This window comes from Ranitomeya variabilis, chromosome 3, assembly GCF_051348905.1.
Source record: "Ranitomeya variabilis isolate aRanVar5 chromosome 3, aRanVar5.hap1, whole genome shotgun sequence".
Classification (NCBI taxonomy): Eukaryota; Metazoa; Chordata; class Amphibia; order Anura; family Dendrobatidae; genus Ranitomeya; species Ranitomeya variabilis.
This window is the reverse complement of record NC_135234.1, coordinates 785,202,738-785,221,884: the sequence shown is the minus strand read 5'-3', so window position 1 is coordinate 785,221,884 and position 19,147 is coordinate 785,202,738. Positions and strand designations below refer to the sequence as shown.

The window sequence follows — 19,147 nt, the reverse complement described above, 5'->3', positions numbered from 1 at the left end:
TTCCTGGAATTCCTCCGGCATGGACTCCTGAAAGTCCGAATCCTCTTCCTGATGAACCTTCCTCTTTTTTGCTCCTGGAGGAGCACTAAGGGCTAGTATTAGCTAGGAGAAGGATGACAGAGAAGCCTGTATCTCCTGACGTGCAATCCCTTTAATGTCTTCTCTTAAGGAGGGCTGCTCCTCCTTTAGAACTTTCTCTATACATTCCTGATATAAGGGTTTCCCATGTGAGGAGGAGAGTTGTTGGCGCATAAAGCACACTTGCGGCTAGTAGCTCTGGATTTGCTCCTTGGTGCAGGATCCTTGTCCCACTATGTCTACCTGCACCATGGAGAAGATCCAAAGCCTGTATACTTACAGGGATTGGAATAGCACTGGGCTCCACAGATGCAGAGAGGGAAGGATCAGACTCCATACTACCCACAGTTGTCATACCTCACATGACCTTCTGCCCAGGGCTCCTTAAGTAGGGCAACCGGACCAGCACCTCCCTCCAATCAGAAGGGTTCCTCCCCTACCTTCCTGGGTTGGTGGAATCCCCCGGTGAAGTTCATCAGGGTTCTGCATTTGAATTTGCAGATGCGTTCCACCCTAGAGCGCAAAACTGGAAGGGATGATGTCAGTGTGCCGGCCGGCATCTGACGTCACCTTCGGCCGCCGGGACTGCCCAGCTTAGACCAAGGGAAGCCAGAACCGCGCATCCCTAACATACACAGCGGTCCGTGCCAGCAGGAGCAGGGGGAAGATGGGCCCGGAGAGCACAGAGAGGCCTCCTGTCCAAAAGTCCCCCAGACTTTACGCAGACTGGGGGAAAACTACGTCCTGAGTCCAGAGGAGCCAGGAACAGCATACAGTGAGGGAATGTAAGACCGACCGATCTCCTGCTGCCCGGCTATTTTAGATGTCTGCTGCCAGCACAGTGCAAAGAAATTTTCTAATAATAAATTTACGCAGAATGAGACCTGGAAGAAAATAATGGGTATCCACAGTATTGTCAGTAGGATGGGCAATATTCTGGTAATAAATATTGTGATGATAGTGTGGCGCCCCTAGGGGTATTTGCCACAAAAATAGTTATTGACACCAAGTAAATACAAATACTAAAATAGCAAGACTGCACTACCATCTCCGGCCAGAAGGGGGAGCTCCAGAGACTCCCCTTGATCTATTCTGGTCTGAGAAAAGGACAGGCAGTTGGGTTGAGGAGCTGAAAGTGAGAGGTCGTATAACTGAACTCCTAACAGCCCTATGACGGATTATAGGCCCGTAATACCCATAGTAGGAAAAGAGGAATAGGGAAAAAGGACATTGTGAGAACCGGGTAGCAATAACCTCTACCCAGAATAGGCGCAGAGACGGATACCGGATCCGAGGCTATATTTATTATATATAATACAGCAACCGGAAGGAAGTGAGGTGATATCAGCTTCACCAGGGTAAGACGCAACAACAGACACAGAGTTCAGCGGTACTCCCAGAGGGGGTAAGCCGACAAAAAGGACTCGGGTTGTCCGTCGAACCAGAGCACAGAAGAGACAGATTGGGTCGGCAGCCAGTTCACAAACAGCAGCAGGGCCATACAGAAACTGCGCATAATAAGAGGTGGAAATCCTGACAGGGTCAAAGTAATTCAGGGTTCTTATACAGACTCCGGTGACAGTATTGGTTGCAAATCCCTTTTTGTTGAAGTAAATTGGTTAAACGTTTCAGCGCCTCAGTCTTTCATTTGGACAATAGCCATCGATCCAGGGTCGGGGTCATCACAGCTGAGAGGACCTGCTGCTGATCAAGTAAGTGTCTGTTCCTTCATGATATCCCTTACACTGTGCATCGCCTGAGGCCACAGCACTGGGTCAAGCCACTAGTGACATCCCCCTCAAGAGACGGACCTCTTTGATCTGGTGCTGGGTACCTCGGTCTCCCGGGCGTAACAACTGGTGTCATGAACAGGATCTGGGCCAGCCCGTACACCGGGTATTGTGTGCCGTAATTGGAGTCTGAAACTGTGAAAATTTGGATGAAAAATCTTGGAAATTGACTTTGTTAAAGAAAATCCCGTTCCCCATTGAAAACTATTGAAAGTGACTTTTCTCCATTGGTTATAATGGGGTAAAAATGGCCGCCATCCCCTGATGTGATCATCTCATAACCGTTAGGCACAAAACTGTTAATCGAGCTACGTCATTACCCAAGCCCCAGTCTAACTGAAAAACTTCAAAATCCACCATCACAGAGCGTGCGGCAGTTAGAGGCAGCAGGGGGCGCGTCATTGTCATCCTGCTGCACAGAGGAACGAATCTACATTATCTAGATGGAAGCTGGGACTGGAGGGGTCTGGATTAACTAAGGGGGTACAGTATGTCGCAGCACGGAGACGCCGCAGCACCCGGCGACGCTAATGCAGCTGAAAGACAGAGTGTCGATAGAGAGCCTGGCAGCGCAGCAGTGCAAGGAGTGGCGCCCATCATGCCGGTGTTGATGCCATATACCCCGGGTGGCCCGTGGCTTCCAATGTATGAAGGTGAACCTAATACCCTTGACCGTTTCAGGGAAATGATGCTGGCTCATTTTGATATGTTCCCCGTGGGTGAAGCTCAGTGTGTTAGTCTCCTGATGATGCAGTTAAGTGGCCATGCTAAGCGAGAAGTCACGGCATGGGCAACTGATCTAAAAGGTACTGTTGAACGCATATTTGCTGGATTAAAAGCTACATTTGAAACCACTGCCAGCAGCAAAGCTAAAGTACGATTCTTTAATTGCAAACAAAAAGCTAATGAGGGCGTGAGAGATTTTGCCTTAAACCTGCAGGAAGCCCTTAAATCACTTACACTGGCTGAACCCATTTTTAACACAGGAGCCGATAAACTGCTAAGGGATCAATTTATTGAGGGACTCTACACCCCTTCTCACCGGGGGCATGTGAGCATGCTTGTTTTTAAGAAAGGAGAGCGCTATACGTCTGCAGCTGGCAGAGGCACCTCGGGATCAGGATCTCACACAACCCATGGCAGATGCACTTCAGCAATGGGGAATGCCAGTGACATCAGCTACGTCCGGTGCCAGTGCTAAGTCCCTGGGGCCCATTACTAATGAGGCTCTTCAGCAAAAGCTTGACTCTTTAACTGATGTTGTTGCTTCAATGGCTAAAACCATGCAGGAGATGAGAGAACCCAAGATGGAGTTGGTAAACCGTAGAGAGGATGTTCCATGGATGAGGTCCCGGAGATACCCGATATGGAGAGGACGACCCCGTGACCGCTACCAACCGGATGGACAGCCCATTTGCCGCCGTTGCCAGCAGCCAGGCCACTTTGCACGAAATTGTGATTTAAACGGGAATCCCCTGGGAATGCGGGCCGCTTCGCAGGAATGAATTTTCAAGGCCCAACACCCTGGCACGACAGGTACATCGGAGGACGACCCATCATCCCTATCGTGCTGGACGGAATTCCCCTCAACGCTTTGCTGGATACAGGTTCCCAGATTTCATCTATACCATGTATCCTTTATAAGAGGTACTGGACTGAGGTAGATATTGATAAAGGACCCTCTGTTGTTGAACTAGATATATGGGCCAGTAATGGTAAGTTGGTACCGAAACTAGGATTCAGGGAGATGACCATAAAGATTGGTAAAGCAGAATTGAGGAAACAGGGTATAATTGTCGTTGATGTTGACCGGCAGAACTGTGAACCAACTGTATTGATAGGAATGAATGTGTTAGAGAACTGCTTTTCCGAAGTTATTTCTGTCTTACAACAAATTGCTGAAACTGCCCGATCCTGCAGAGAGTTCTCCGGAGGGAAATAAAAGTATTAATGTTAAGGCAACAGATAGAAGTTGCAGGTGGAGAAATCGGCAGTGCGAGGGTGAGTGATCCAACGTCTATTGTAATCCCACCAAAAACAGAAATGCTGGTATGGTGTAGAGCTGCCATTGGTACTAAAGGACGAGACTATCAAGCCTTAATAGAACCAGCGTACACCGACAGCAGGCCCACTATACTCACAGCACGAGGGGTGGTCGAGGTACACCGGGGACGGGTGCCGGTACGACTTTTGAACTGTGGAGAGGAAGAGGTCACTTTGCCAAGGTATGCTACAGTGGCAAAGTTATATACTGTTGACAACAATGCCATCACAACCGTTGAGCCCTTAGAATCGACCTGTCAGGTGGAAAATAACGGCTCAGATGGAGAATCGGAGGATTGGTGCCAACAGCTAGACGTGGGTGTAGATTCAACACCTACCCATCAAAGACAAGGGGTGTATAGATTAGTGACGGAATATGAACAGGTCTTCAGTAAACACCCATTGGACTTCGGACGGATAGAAGGGGTGGAACATACAATCCCCACCGGTGACCATCCCCCGATAAAAGAAAGATATAGACCCATACCGCCCGCTCACTATCAATGCGCGAAGGACATGCTGAGAGAGATGAAACAGGCTGGGGTAATAAGAGATAGTTGTAGCCCTTGGGCGGCCCCTCTGGTGATTGTCAAAAAAAAGGACGGAACCATGAGAATGTGCGTAGACTACCGGCGGATTAATAATATCACCCATAAAGACGCCTATCCCTTGCCTAGGATAGAAGAGTCCTTGACTGCTTTGAAATCTGCTAATTATTTTTCCACCTTAGACTTAACAAGCGGGTATTGGCAAGTCCCTGTGGCTGAGAGAGATAAAGAAAAAACGGCATTCACCACACCAATGGGTCTAAGCGAATTTAATCGCATGCCGTTCGGACTCTGCAACGCATCCGGTACTTTCCAGCGACTGATGGAATGTTGCCTCGGACACAAGAACTTCGAGACCGTCCTCCTGTACCTAGATGATGTGATCGTCTACTCAAAGACTTACGAACAGCACTTAACAGACCTGGCAGACGTGTTCGAAGCCTTATCCAAGTATGGTATGAAAATCAAACCATCCAAATGTCACCTTCTCAAGCCAAAGGTACAATACGTAGGGCACATCGTGAGTTCGGAGGGAGTAGCACCGGATCCCGAGAAAATAACTGCCATAAGGGATTGGCCAAGACCTACCAACGCAAAAGAAGTGAGGCAATTCTTGGGATTAGTGGGTTACTATCGTAGATTTATAAAAGGATTTACCAAATTGGCAGCGCCCTTGCAAGATGCTTTGATAGGGCAGACGAAGAAACCTTCAAACCGAAACCCTCCTTTTCAGTGGAACGACGAAAGAGAAGACTCCTTTGAACAACTAAAGAAGGCACTAACCGGAGAAGAAGTTCTGGCGTACCCGGATTACCATCAACCTTTCATCCTCTACACCGATGCCAGTAATGTGGGATTGGGAGCGGTGCTGTCACAAAAGCAAGAAGGTCGGGAGAAAGTCATCGCCTTTGCAAGTAGAAAACTCTGGCCTACTGAAAGAAATTCAGAAAATTATAGTTCCTTCAAATTGGAGTTACTGGCAGTATTTTGGGCTGTGACTCAACGTTTCAAACACTATTTGACCGGTGCAGAATTTATTGTCTATACTGACAACAATCCATTGACCCACCTAGACACGGCTAAATTAGGTGCGTTAGAACAGCGATGGATAGCCCGGTTATCTAATTACAACTTCGTGATCAAGTATCGAGCAGGTCGCAAGAATGGAAATGCCGATGCCCTATCCCGGATGCCACACTTGAGAGATGCAGAAGAAGAAACGGGGGAGCTTGAAGAAATTGAACTACCAGCCTTTCATCAGCCCAAGGTAAAACATCATCAGTCAAGTACCTATCAGAAACAACAAGAAGTGAATTTTAATCCGTTAGCACACCATAGATGGGCTGACACCCAAGATAGCAATCCGGCTGTGAAGTTAGTGAAGGAACTATTGACTGAGCAAAGTGCATATCCCAATGAGGATGCCCCAGAAGAGATGCATCAACTCTGGAAAGAGAGAGGCAAAATGTTCCTGTATCAAGGGAAACTCTGTAGAAGATACACCAATCCGAAAACACATGAATTGGTTTGGCAGATTATCGTGCCTAAACAAGATGTGAAGATGGTGCTCGAGGCTTACCACAATGGTGCTGGTCACTTTGGTTGGAAAAAGCTAGAAGTACTTCTGAGAGAAAGATTTTATTGGGTCGGGATGAGAAAATCAATTGAACAGTGGTGTAGAAACTGTGGCCCGTGCAACCTCAGAAGGAACGATCAAAAGAGCCAAAGAGCACCACTGCAGCCCATAATCACCAAACAACCACTTGAACTGGTAGCCATGGACCACGTGAAGTTGACACCGAGCCGGACCGGTTGCGTCTATGCCTTGACCATCGTGGACCATTATTCGCGCTTCTTGGTAGTAGTACCTGTAAAAGATCTAACTGCAAAAACAGCAGTCAAAGCGTTCCAAACGTACTTTTGTAGACCCCATGGATATCCTGAACAGGTTCTCACTGACCAGGGTACAGCCTTTGAATCAGAGATCTTCAGAGAATTCTGTAATATGTATGGTTGCAAAAAGATCCGGACGACAGCCTATCATCCGCAAACAAACGGCTTATGTGAGAAGATGAACCATATTGTGATAGACCTACTAAAGACTTTACCTGAAACGGAAAGGAATCAATGGCCAGAGAAATTGCCTGACTTGGTGGATCTGTATAATCATGTCCAGGTGAGCTCTACCAACTGCACCCCAGCTTATCTTATGCGTGCAAGACCCGGCCAATTGCCAATCGATCTAGAAATGGGAATTCTGAAACCAGACGCAGAAGTTCAAGACTCCAATTGGGATGTCGTACGGCAAAAGCAGTATCGCCAAGTGCAAGAGAGTGTGGAAAGAAGCCTCCAGCAAACCAGAGAAAGACAAGAGCGAACTTTCAACCAGAATGCTCTAGCAACTCCATTAAGACCGGGTGACCAAGTACTCAAGAGGAATCATCGAACCAATAAACTGGATAATCAATGGGAAGCCGTACCCTACACAGTTTTACCAACAAGAATGGATAATCCTAAAATGTGTCTCATTAGCAAAAACGGAGGTTTAACATCTGTACTAGTGTCAAGAGACAATCTTAAATCATGTCCGGAAACGTTGAAAGAGCCAGAAGTTGTCCAGCCAGAATCAGAAGTTATTCAACCTATACAGGTTCAACCAGTAAAGAAAAAAGAGGAGGAAATGTATCACACCTGTATAGGAGACTTTCCCAAAACCCTACTAACATACCATGGTGCAGTAGTGGTTCCCATGGTGGCCTTTTATCCAACACCGAATCCAATATCAGAAGTCCCAAGACAGGAAGAGGCTGACCCCGTACTACAAGAGGTTCCAGGTCAGGGAGAACAGATTCCTGATCAGAGTGATCCCATTCACGGTGGACTTGCCAACCCCATAGTGGTGGAATTATCTTTAGCAGAGAGGGCAGATACTATGTCCACAGTAGACAGTAGTACACCACATAAATAGACACCGCTATTACGTAGATCCCAGCGTAGTACCCAGGGTCAATTACCGGCCAGGTATGCGGATTACCAACTATAAGACTATAGTCATTGTTATCGTTCTGTAACGTTTAAGCCCAGTACCTACAGAGACTTACCTGTATGAACTTTTTGCATATTCTTGAACTTTTTATCAGCCCAGAAACACTAAATCAAAGCTCCGGAAAGACTGCTTTGTGAACTTTGCTTCCTAGTACCTTCAAGGATAGAACTGTATTAATGGACGCTATTTGAAGTGACTTTTTACAGAATTCCATTTTTTTTTGTTTCTTTAAGTGGTTTTTGTAACTTTTCATTTTTAAGACTCTGTACATATCAATTGTTATTTCAAAATGTTATCGTCCCACAGTCCCGGAGTACTGTTCTTAACTAAGGGGAAATGTGGCGCCCCTAGGGGTATTTGCCACAAAAATAGTTATTGACACCAAGTAAATACAAATACTAAAATAGCAAGACTGCACTACCATCTCCGGCCAGAAGGGGGAGCTCCAGAGACTCCCCTTGATCTATTCTGGTCTGAGAAAAGGACTGGCAGTTGGGTTGAGGAGCTGAAAGTGAGAGGTCGTATAACTGAACTCCTAACAGCCCTATGACGGATTATAGGCCCGTAATACCCATAGTAGGATAAGAGGAATAGAGAAAAAGGACATTGTGAGAACCGGGTAGCAATAATGGAGCGCCCCCACCGCCGCAGGGCCGAGGGGCAACCGATACCGGGCCTCTGAGTCTCTGTTCTGGGGGGTTTTCACGGTGGCTGGACACGGTCCGTGGCCCTGCCTGCTAGGGGGACGCCCGGTGCAAGGGTGGTGAATGGTGACGGTGTTGTTGTGGTGCGGTGCAGTAAATAACGAGGACACCAGGTTGCAGTCTCTTTACCTCTTTACTGAAGATCTCTGGGTCCTCAGTCCGGAATACGGTTAACCAGGCTGCGCAAGTCCGGCCGGTCCAATGGCACCTCCAGAGTTCTCTTTGCAGGTGGAAATCTGTGCCTTCCTGCTAGCGCTATGTGTCGTGGTCCTCCCCTGCTGTGCTTATGGAAAGTCCCCACAACTGTTGTGTCTGTTTCTCGTGTTCCCTCACAACTCGATTAGATGATGTTCTGCTAATCCGTCCTTCCCGGTGTTATGGTTGGGACGCACCCGTATGATGGGTAGGCTCGGAGCTCTTCCGGGACCCTAGAGTCGCCCCTCTCCACAGGTTGCCCCCTATGTCTTCTTAGGTGATTTAGGTGAGACAGCCCGCCTGTGACTGACTGTCCTGCCGTTGGTTTGAAGTATTGCTTGGAGCTAGATATATAAATACTTCCTCGGCGTTTCGGCTGCCGGCTGTGCGCCTCAGTAGGATGTTGCCTCGGTCTTACAGCACGACTCCTACTGGTATTCTCCTTCTTGCTTTGATCTCGTTTCTCACTCAGCACAATATATCTCGCTTCTGATCCTCTCTTAGGGCACCGCCGCTATGCTGAGCAGGTACGGTCCCGTGACGTTCTCTCTCATTGCCAGGCCTCTGTCAGGGTCCCAAACCTGACAGGGACCCTACCGAATCTTCCCCCACAACACCCTCTGCCACAAGGTGTTGCCTGGTTCCAACCCAGTCAGCTTTCTGAACTAACTTCCTGCCTGACTCCCAGTTTACCCACACGGTGAGGAGTGGCCTAATAAATAGCACCCTTAGCTCCCCCTGGAGGCCCGACTGTGAAATGTATTGGTGTATGTGATACCTGGTCAGATGATCTCCTTCAGTGTCATCAGACGTACCATAGCTCCCCTTAGCGGCAGAGCTTCAGTACTGCAACGACCAGGACTCTGGGGCGCTGCAATAACCTCTACCCAGAATAGGCGCAGAGACGGATACCAGATCCGTGGCTATATTCATTATATATAATACAGCAACCGGAAGGAAGTGAGGTGATATCAGCTTCACCAGGGTAAGACGCAACAACAGACACAGAGTTCAGCGGTACTCCCAGAGGGGGTAAGCCGACAAAAAGGACTCGGGTTGTCCGTCGAACCAGAGCACAGAAGAGACAGATTGGGTCGGCAGCCAGTTCACATACAGCAGCAGGGCCATACAGAAACTGCGCATAATAAGAGGTGGAAATCCTGACGGGGTCAATGTAATTCAGAGTTCTTAAACAGACTTCAGTGACAGTATTGGTTGCAAATCCCTTTTTGTGGAAGTAAACTGGTTAAACGTTTCAGCGCCTCAGTCTTTCATTTGGACAATAGCCATCGATCCAGGGTCGGGGTCATCACAGCTGAGAGGACCTGCTGCTGATCAAGTAAGTGTCTGTTCCTTCATGATATCCCTTACATTGTGCATCGCCTGAGGCCACAGCACCGGGTCAAGCCACTAGTGACATCCCCCTCAAGAGACGGACCTCATTGATCTGGTGCTGGGTACCTCGGTCTCCCGGGCGTAAAAATAGCGATACCTGACTGGGTTAGGGAAACTCGCTTGGCAACAGAAATTTAATTCAAACAAAGTCCAGCTCACCATGGTCGACATACATGGAGGCTCGGAGCACGGAACCGCTGTGTCAGGGCGTGGAAGAATCAAGGAAATGAGGAGGAATCCAGCTCAACGAGACAGTGAAAAAAAGCTTTTTTTTATTCACTTGGAAAATATGTTCAGTGGAGGATAAAAACATCAGCAATTACAGAGAATAAAATGCGATATCAACGCGTTTCTGGTGACCAAGCACCCTTAGTCATGATATCCAATGTATAGCTTGTCTTGCATTTTTATACTGAGATCCGGTGACGGTCCCTGGAGGAAGACACATGTGGTGTCGAAACATGTCATCCATAAGGGATTGAATGTATGCAATATTGGATTTTTAATGGATAAATAAAAGGTACCGTATATTTCACTCTACCATTGGACTGATCGCTGGAGAAACAAGCAGCCAACAACGGGTTAATGGCCACCTAGAAAAATTGTTATAAGACCTGCAATAAAAGAATACTTCTGTATGTCAAAGACAATAGAACAATGAGGTAGACTCAGCAGTGCTATGAAAGTCTTATTCAAAATAGTTCACAGGTTATTAATAGTCTTAGTATGAAAGTTCCCACTGCTTTATAATGCTGGACCCTCGAGGTCCTTGATGAAAATCCTCATGCGGTTAATTCTGAAACATGCATGTGGTTGCTGTAGTTGAACACATAGAAGCTGCCCCGGCCGACGGCAAAACTTCTACTAAGAAGGTGATGCGGCGCGATTGAGACATACTAGCCGGGTCGGAAATCTGCTCTGTGCGCACCGCTGTTACCTTACGTGGAGGTCCTGTGACAACAATGGTGCTGCTTCCTTCTCAATGATGCAGGTGGTGGATGTGTCTTGTGGTCTGTAGTGGATCCCGGTCACCGATACTGGTCACTGCCTCCTCGCGGTGAGCGGTGGTCAGGATAGGACCTGGTGTGACGTAGAGGATCATGTGGGACCGCTCGGTGTTTGCTAAATTGTCAACAGTACAGATAGCAAAAAGGACCAATAAAATCCTACGCGTTTTGGAAATAACTCTTTCTTTCATCAGGGATGGTCCTAGATGCATTAAGGGTCCTTTTATAGGGATGATCATGATCAGCTGATTTTAGAGAAAACTGAATAGTTCAGTCTCGCTGTTTAGTCCTTTAGGGATGAGAGTATCCAAAGTGAAAATCCAGTGGACACCGAGCGGTCCCACGTGATCCTCTACGTCACGCCAGGTCCTGTCCTGACCGCCGCTCACCGCGAGGAGGCAGTGACCAGTATCAGCGACCGGGATCCACTACAGACCATCGGACACATCTGAAATGATGAGATGACGTGAGTATGGTTTAATTTCAATTACTTAAAGGAGTCTGTGTCATTCTTTCAATTAAAAGTTTTTATTCCGGGTGTGTGTTTATTTACCATATAACTATAGGATTAGTAATGGATAGGTGTCTTATACATGCTTCTCCATTACTAACCCGTGTGTTTCATGTCACTGGACAATACAGAGGTGACACACAAATATGAACCCAACTTGCCACCGCCACAGGACAAGTGGTAAGAGCCGGGGAAAGCGCCAGAATTGACGTATCTAATACATACGCTTTTTCTGGTTCGGCTGCAGGTTGCTATTTTTAGGCAATATCCATGACCCCTTACCAGCCTCACAATACCGGCCCAGCAGTCTGCTTTAGCTTGTCAAAAAATGGGGGACCCCAAGCTATTTTTTTAAAAATTATTTATTTTTGCACTCCACAATTTTTTTTAAAAAAAGGTGAGGTTTTGTGAAGCTGCTATATATTTAACTATGGACTGTGAAGCACTGAGCCCTGCCTAGAGGCTGTATTCTGTCACTCTCACTGCTCCTGCTCCTGTCCCTAGGCTAAATGCAGATTGTATGTGATACAATTAGCGCTTAGTAGGGCTATTAGTATAATAGCTCAGCTTCAGCACCAATATCTACACTACACTGCTAATCCCTCTCTACAGACTGCACAGCCCTAATCCCTGTCTATAGACTGGATTCTGCCACTCTCCCTGCTCCTGCTACTCCCTCTCCCTCCCTAAGCTAATTACAGATTGTACGTGACAGACGATTACCCCTTAGAGGTGCTGTTAGTATAATAGCTCAGCTTCAGCACCAGTATCTACACTACAGCGCTAATCCCTCTCTACAGACTGCACAGCCCTAATCCCTGTCTATAGACTGGATTCTGCCACTCTCCCTGCTCCTGCTACTCCCTCTCCCTCCGTAAGCTAATTACAGATTGTACATGGCAGACGATTACCCCTTAGAGGTGCTGTTAGTATGATAGCACAGCTTCAGCACCAGTATCTACACTACAGGCCTCCGATTCGTCATACTGTGCACACACAGGCCTGGACAAACACTCTCTCCCTCCAATACCATGTGTCACAGAGGTGTGCAATGGCATTAGTGTGCTGAGCCAGGTGGCGCCTGTCCTTTTATAACCCCTGATGATGTCACACGGCCAGCCAATCACAGTAATGCAGAAAAACAGAAAGCTAGCACTCAACACTTAAAACAGTTTCTTTACAGTGCAAGTGAAAGGAACCAGTGGTCCCCTAAGCACTTGAATTAGGAAGATCACTGCACTCATCCAATTCAAAAGGAGTTGCTTAGATGAAAACTTTTATTAAAAAAAGGGTAGTGAAAACGAAGCGACAGTCTCAGTGAGGTATTCTAATTAGGCAGACTTTTAACGTTTCGGCCACCCAGTGGCCTTGATCACAAAAGTGCCTGTGTAGTGGTTCGTATATGTTTGTTATGTCGCTCAAGGGTAATCAAAGGGGAGGCTGGCCCAAAGCATAGCCCTATGTAAGAGTATATGGCCAGTAATCCGAATGGAGGATATCCCAGATGGTGAATATGTACCATCTACCCAAAAAGAGGGGTTACCATGTGGTGTTGAGCCCGCAGGGCTGGAGTATAATTCCAAATACACAATGGTGGTGCCGTATGTGCACACCCGCCCAGAAGACTAGCAGGTAATTAGGTTTCCATTGGTAGTGCAGCGGGGTCCGCAATCCTAGGTCCTAGGCTCTAGCATTGGTGGCAGAGTGGGGAAAAGCAACACAAACTGTGTCTTGGCAGAGGAGGCTGAGCCTCTTTTTGGGTAGATGGTACATATTCACCACATGGCAGCTTCCAACGACCTGGGAGAAGCATACTGCACCAGAGTATCTTGTAGCCTAGGTGACAGGCCCTGACAAAAATGGCTCCTAAGTACAGGGTCATTCCACTGCACGTCAGTGGCCCACCTCCTAAACTCTGAGCAGTACTCCTCAGCCGGCCAGCTCCACTGCTTGATTTTACAGAGTCGAGACTCAGCCAGGGAGACGCCATCAGGATCCCCATACACCAGCGCCAATGCCGCGAAAAACTCGTCCACCGAACGTAAAGATGGTGAACTGGTTGGCAGGGAGAAGGCCCAGGATTGGGGTCCACCCTTGAGAAGGGAGACTATAATCCCCACATGCTGCTCCTCACTCCCTGAAAAAGGAGGGCGAAGCCTGAAATACACCTTGCAGGCTTCTTTAAACACTACAAACTTATCTCTCCCTCCAGAGAAACAGTCAGGGACAGGTTTTGGGTTCCGATTGAGCCTGCAACTGAGCCGAGGCCCAGATCCCTATCAACTTCTGAAGCTGATGCGTCACCTGACCCCGCAGCTCCTTAAGCTCATCAGTGAGGGTCTGGATCAGTTGGGCAAAGGCTTGCATTTGAGACATGGCTTACCGGAATTAATGTGACGGTTGGTGATATGTCACGCGGTCACTATCACAGTGTGACTCGACCCAACGAGTGGTCGGTCAACGGAAGGCACAACTCACAAACAACTGGATCAAAAAGGTGAGAGGATGGCCCTACCCATAGGGAATGGGGGATGGTCACCACCCGAGCTCAAACCTGAGCCTGTCCCTGCATTCCCCTAATGCCCTATGCGGGTCCTTCCCCCCGCCGCCATCAGAATAACTCGTCCCTAGTAGTCACCTATTACTGCCCTGGCTACTGCACTGGCAGGCAAGGAGCACTAGTCTCACCTCTACAGATAATATACACAGGGGGAAGTGACAACCACCAAAGGGACAAGGTAAAAAAAACACCACACTTAGCTTATGATTATGAACACTGCTGCTAAGCTCCACACCACAGATTACAACAGCAACTGGACTCCAATCACCAGACGTGGCTGACACCAGAGAGCAGCTTCTACTAGGCTGGTCTCTAGAAAGAAACTGTGTCACCAAGCTGATGCATCAGGTGACCTTTTAAAGGATGGTGGGAGTGGTCACCACCTGCATCAGCTGACCCAGCATCACTGTAGCAACATCAGATTGCGGAGGGGGGGGAATGAATTTTAAACTGAGTGGAACCAGAGCTGCCCCAAATCCAAAAATGGATCGTGACAGGTGTGATCTGTGCCACGTGTCCCTTCCCATCATGGTATTGTCGGCGCGGACATCTCACCCCTCTGCCGTTTCCTTCACCAGATACTCTTGGCTTTGTCCGTCCAGTTGTTGCTGCATCTGCTGATAATTGTCCTTCATGTAGGATTCCCAGGAAAGCAAAGATGACTCCTGACCTTCCTCCAACAGACGCCCTGGAAGAATCCATGGATTACAGTCATTGATACAGCGAGGTCTGGACATTACTTGCAAAATGTACATAAGTACAAATGCTGTCTTATACCCCAGAGCATAAACATAAGGATGAATGACCTCGGGGAGATGAAAACATCCAACACCGCGGAGACACCATCACGTGTTTCTCTACGCAGTGATCCAGAACACTGCCCCCATCCCTAAAGGGAAATATGCAAATGCATGTAGAAAAGCCGCGGAGACACCATCACGTGTTTCTCAATGCAAGCAATGAATAGCCAGACCTTTCACCGGGAAGGAACAACCACGGGAAGGGCAGCATCCAATAAAGGAAAACCACCTATGCCAAAACATGGTATCCATCCACAGACAGCTGTTTCGGGGTATTTGCCCCTCATCAGTGTGGAGTAGGAAACTGGCTATTAGGAGCAGTGCCTAGTGAAAAGGCTATAAACATAAGGGTGAATGACCTCAGGGAGATCAAAACATTCAACACCATCACGTGTTTCTCAACGCAGTGATCCAGAACACTGCCCCCATCCCTTTCTTGGATGCTGCCCTTCCCGTGGTTGTTCCTTCCCGGTGAAAGACCTGGCTATTCATTGCTTGCGTTGAGAAACTCGTAATGGTGTCTCCGTGGCTTTTCTACATGCAGTATACCCCAGAGCTGCACTCACTATTCTGCTGGTGCAGTCACTGTGTACATACATTACATTATTGATCCTGAGTTACCTCCTGTATTATACTCCAAAGCTGCACTCACTATTCTGCTGGTGCAGTCGCTGTGTACATACATTACATTACTGATCCTGAGTTACATCCTGTATTATACTCCAGAGCTGCACTCACTTTTCTGCTGGTGCAGTCGCTGTGTACATACATTACATTACTGATCCTGAGTTACATCCTGTATTATACCCCAGAGCTGCACTCATTATTCTGCTGGTGCAGTCACTGTGTACATACATTACATTACTGATCCTAAGTTACATCCTGTATTATACCCCAGAGCTGCACTCACTATTCTGCTGGTGCAGTCTGTTATGACATGGTGGTTACGGAGCAGTACTGAGATGACCTGGTGGGTAAAACCAAGCATGGACAAGCTCAGAGGAGGTGGCAGCTCCACCGATAGTAATCACTATGATGACCTGGTGATTACGGAGCAGCACTGAAATGACCTGGTGGGTAAAACGAATAATGTACAAGCTCTGAGGAGGTGGTAGCTTTACTGACCGCAATCCCTACACCTAACACCAACACTAGAAATAGCCGTGGAGCGTTCCTATCTCTGCCTAGACGCCTCTTCACAGCCTAAGAACTAACTACCCCTGAAGATGGAAACGGAAAACTATCTCACCTCAGAGAAACCCCCAAAGGAAAGATAGCCCCCCACAAGTATTGACGGTGAGTGGAGAGGGAAATGACAAACTCAGAAATGAAACTAGATTTTAGCAAAGGAGGCCATTACTACCTAGATAGACAGTGATAGAAAAGGCTACTGTGCGGTCAGTATAAAAACTAAATGTCCACGCAGAGCTTACAAAAAATAACCTCCACACCGACTCACGGTGTGGAGGGGCAAATCTGCTACCCCAGAGCTTCCTACTAGCCGGAATAATTCATAATGGCAAGCTGGACAAAAGAGACATAACATAAACTTGAACAGAAGGTCATAAGCAGGGAAACACCCAAAAACTAGCAGAACTTATCTTAAGCTGAAATGAACTGGCCAACAGAGAACTTCCAGGAAAGGACTGAGTCCACAGGAAAAACATTGACAGCTGGCATAGACTAACGACTAGAGCCCAGTTAAATAACAAGACCAGGGAACCGATTAGTGAATGCAGCTGCTAAGTTCCACTCGAAACCACCAGAGGGAGCCCAAGAGCAGAACTCCCAAAAATACCATTCATAACCACAGGATGGAGCCCAAGAACGGAATTCACAACAGCAGTCACTGTGTACATAAATTACATTACTGATCTTGAATTACATCCTGTATTATGATCCAGAGCTGCACTCACTATTCTGCTGGTGCAGTCACTGTGTACATACATTACATTACTGATTCTGAGTTACATCCTTTATTATACCCCAGAGCTGTGCTCACTATTCTGCTGGTGCAGTCACTGTGTACATACATTACATTACTGATCCTGAGTTACCTCCTGTATTATACCCCATAGCTGCACTCACTGTTCTGCTGGTGCAGTCACTGTGTACAGAAATTACATTACTGATCTTGAATTACATCCTGTATTATGATCCAGAGCTGCACTCACTATTCTGCTGGTGCAGTCACTGTGTACATACATTACATTACTGATCCTGAGTTACATCCTGTATTATACCCCAGAGCTGCACTCACTATTCTGCTGGTGCAGTCACTGTGTACATACATTACATTACTGATCCTGAGTTACCTCCTGTATTATACCCCAGAGCTGCACTCACTATTCTGCTGGTGCAGTCACTGTGTACATACATTACATTACTGATCCTGAGTTACATCCTGTATTATACCCCAGAGCTGCACTCACTATTCTGCTGGTGCTGTCACTATGTATATACATTACATTACTGATCCTGAGTTACCTCCTGTATTATACCCCAGAGCTGCACTCACTATTCTGCTGGTGCAGTCACTGTGTACATACATTACTGATCCTGAGTTACATCCTGTGTTATACCCCAGAGCTGCACTCACTATTCTGCTGGTGCAGTCACTGTGTACATACATTACTGATCCTGAGTTACATCCTGTGTTATACCCCAGAGCTGCACTCACTATTCTGCTGGTGCAGAGATGACACACATGGTAGATATGGCGGCACACATTTATGCGGCACTCACTGAGCACTTTGTGGCTGCGGGTTGGCCGTCGGCAGATGACGTACTTCAGGAACATGTAGACGTGAGTGAGGAGGATGAGCGGCGGAGGAGCTGCTGGTCGCTCATTGTATTCTTTTATTAAGCCAAAGCGCTGGAACTTCCAGACCTGATCCGTGTGACTCTCAATGTCTGCAAAAGTGTAACTGCAGCAGAAAAAAGCCAGTGAGACGGCACCCTGAGACCAATCCTGATGCCGCGGGGAAGAAAGGACTACTACACCCAGCAACATCCACTGCTGATGGACAGATGTATGCCATGTATTACTTTATCAGACAGGCTGGACAGAGGCTGAGACAAGGAGAACATGAGGCATGTATGAAGGTTCTCCAGAAGCATGGAGTAGGCCCAGGCTCTAATCAGACGTCATCTCATAGCACTCTGTTACCTGGAGATGTCTCCGATGCTTCCTGCTAGGCGACCTCAGCCCATAGCCGGGTGTGATCTAGGTTGTCACCAATTTCTGGGTGCCAGGTGACCTCAGCCCATAGCTGGGTGTTATCTAGGTGGTCACCAATTTCTGGGTGCCAGTTGACCTCAGCCCATAGCCGGGGTGTTATCTAGGTGGTCACCAACTGCTGGGTGCCAGGTGACCTCAGCACATAGCTGGGTGTTATCTAGGTGGTCACCAATTTCTGGGTGCCAGTAGACCTCAGCCAATAGCCGGGTTTTAACTAGGTGGTCACCAATTGCTGGGTGTCAGGTGACCTCAGCACATAGCTGGGTGTTATCTAGGTGGTCACCAATTGCTGGGTGCCAGATGACGTCAGCACATAGCCGGGTGTTATCTAGGTGGTCACCAATTGCTGGGTGCCAGGTGACCTCAGCCTATAGCCGGGTGTTATCTAGGTGGTCACCAATTGCTGGGTGCCAGGTGACCTCAGTCCATGTGTCACCAATTGCTGCGTGCCAGGTGAGATACTAATGAGAGCACTTAGATAGTAAGAGAGGGCAGTAAACTAACTAAAGTCGAGCTGCATCTCTGCCTGAACTGTCTTCCTTTTCTTCTGGAGATGCCCACACCAGGCTTTGGTGCACCTACCTGAACATGGCAATGAGAAGGTTGAGTAGAAGAATGTTTGCCAGCAGCAGATACAGGCACATGAGTGTGATGGTCAGCCACTCCGGGAACAGAGCATTGCCATTTCCATCATTGTAGACACATTTGGGCAGGCTGGGGACACTGCCATTTTGCGAACATTTTGTTGGATCAAAATTCAAACCTGAAAATAAAGTTACAGAGGTCATTGCATCTGCACTGCAGATGTCTCATCGTGTCCATCAGACCCATCACTTACTGTCCACTTCAGATGGAATCTGTCCAAATAGGGTGAGATAAGGATCGTAGATGACATTACGAAAGATCCAGTACAACCTTTCCTCATTGGTGGTCAGGATCGCCTGCTTGGCTACTCCATAGGCTACGATCCAAATGGCCAAAAGGAAGAGGAAGAAGAAAATGTCTTTTACCTGTCAGATAAATACGAGTGATTAAATGCGGCACATAGTCCACCAATGTAATAAACAGTGACCTCGGCAGATAACTCACCATTCGGCGGAGGATAGTGATTTTTGGCCCTAGAACTTTGCTGACTGTGAATATATGCATGAAGCGAATGCAGAATATGGTGAAGTCCAGAGACAGGAACACACGACCCAAGTAGACAGTGCTTGTGCTGACCAATCTAG

At 47.6% G+C, this 19,147-nt stretch overlaps 1 protein-coding gene across 1 annotated transcript in view; it reads right to left on the bottom strand.

Moving 5' to 3' along the window:
* The window catches only part of LOC143817524 (transient receptor potential cation channel subfamily M member 2-like), an 868,795-nt gene that overhangs the window by 615,928 nt on the left and 233,720 nt on the right, over nucleotides 1–19,147 (bottom strand). Inside the window, exons 20-24 of the mRNA XM_077299005.1 lie at nucleotides 19,008–19,143; nucleotides 18,757–18,928; nucleotides 18,501–18,681; nucleotides 17,423–17,604; nucleotides 14,433–14,565 (exon numbers count right to left, since the gene is read on the bottom strand). Coding sequence (XP_077155120.1) covers nucleotides 14,433–14,565; nucleotides 17,423–17,604; nucleotides 18,501–18,681; nucleotides 18,757–18,928; nucleotides 19,008–19,143 — 804 coding nt within the window. The remainder of the gene's footprint in view (nucleotides 1–14,432; nucleotides 14,566–17,422; nucleotides 17,605–18,500; nucleotides 18,682–18,756; nucleotides 18,929–19,007; nucleotides 19,144–19,147) is intronic.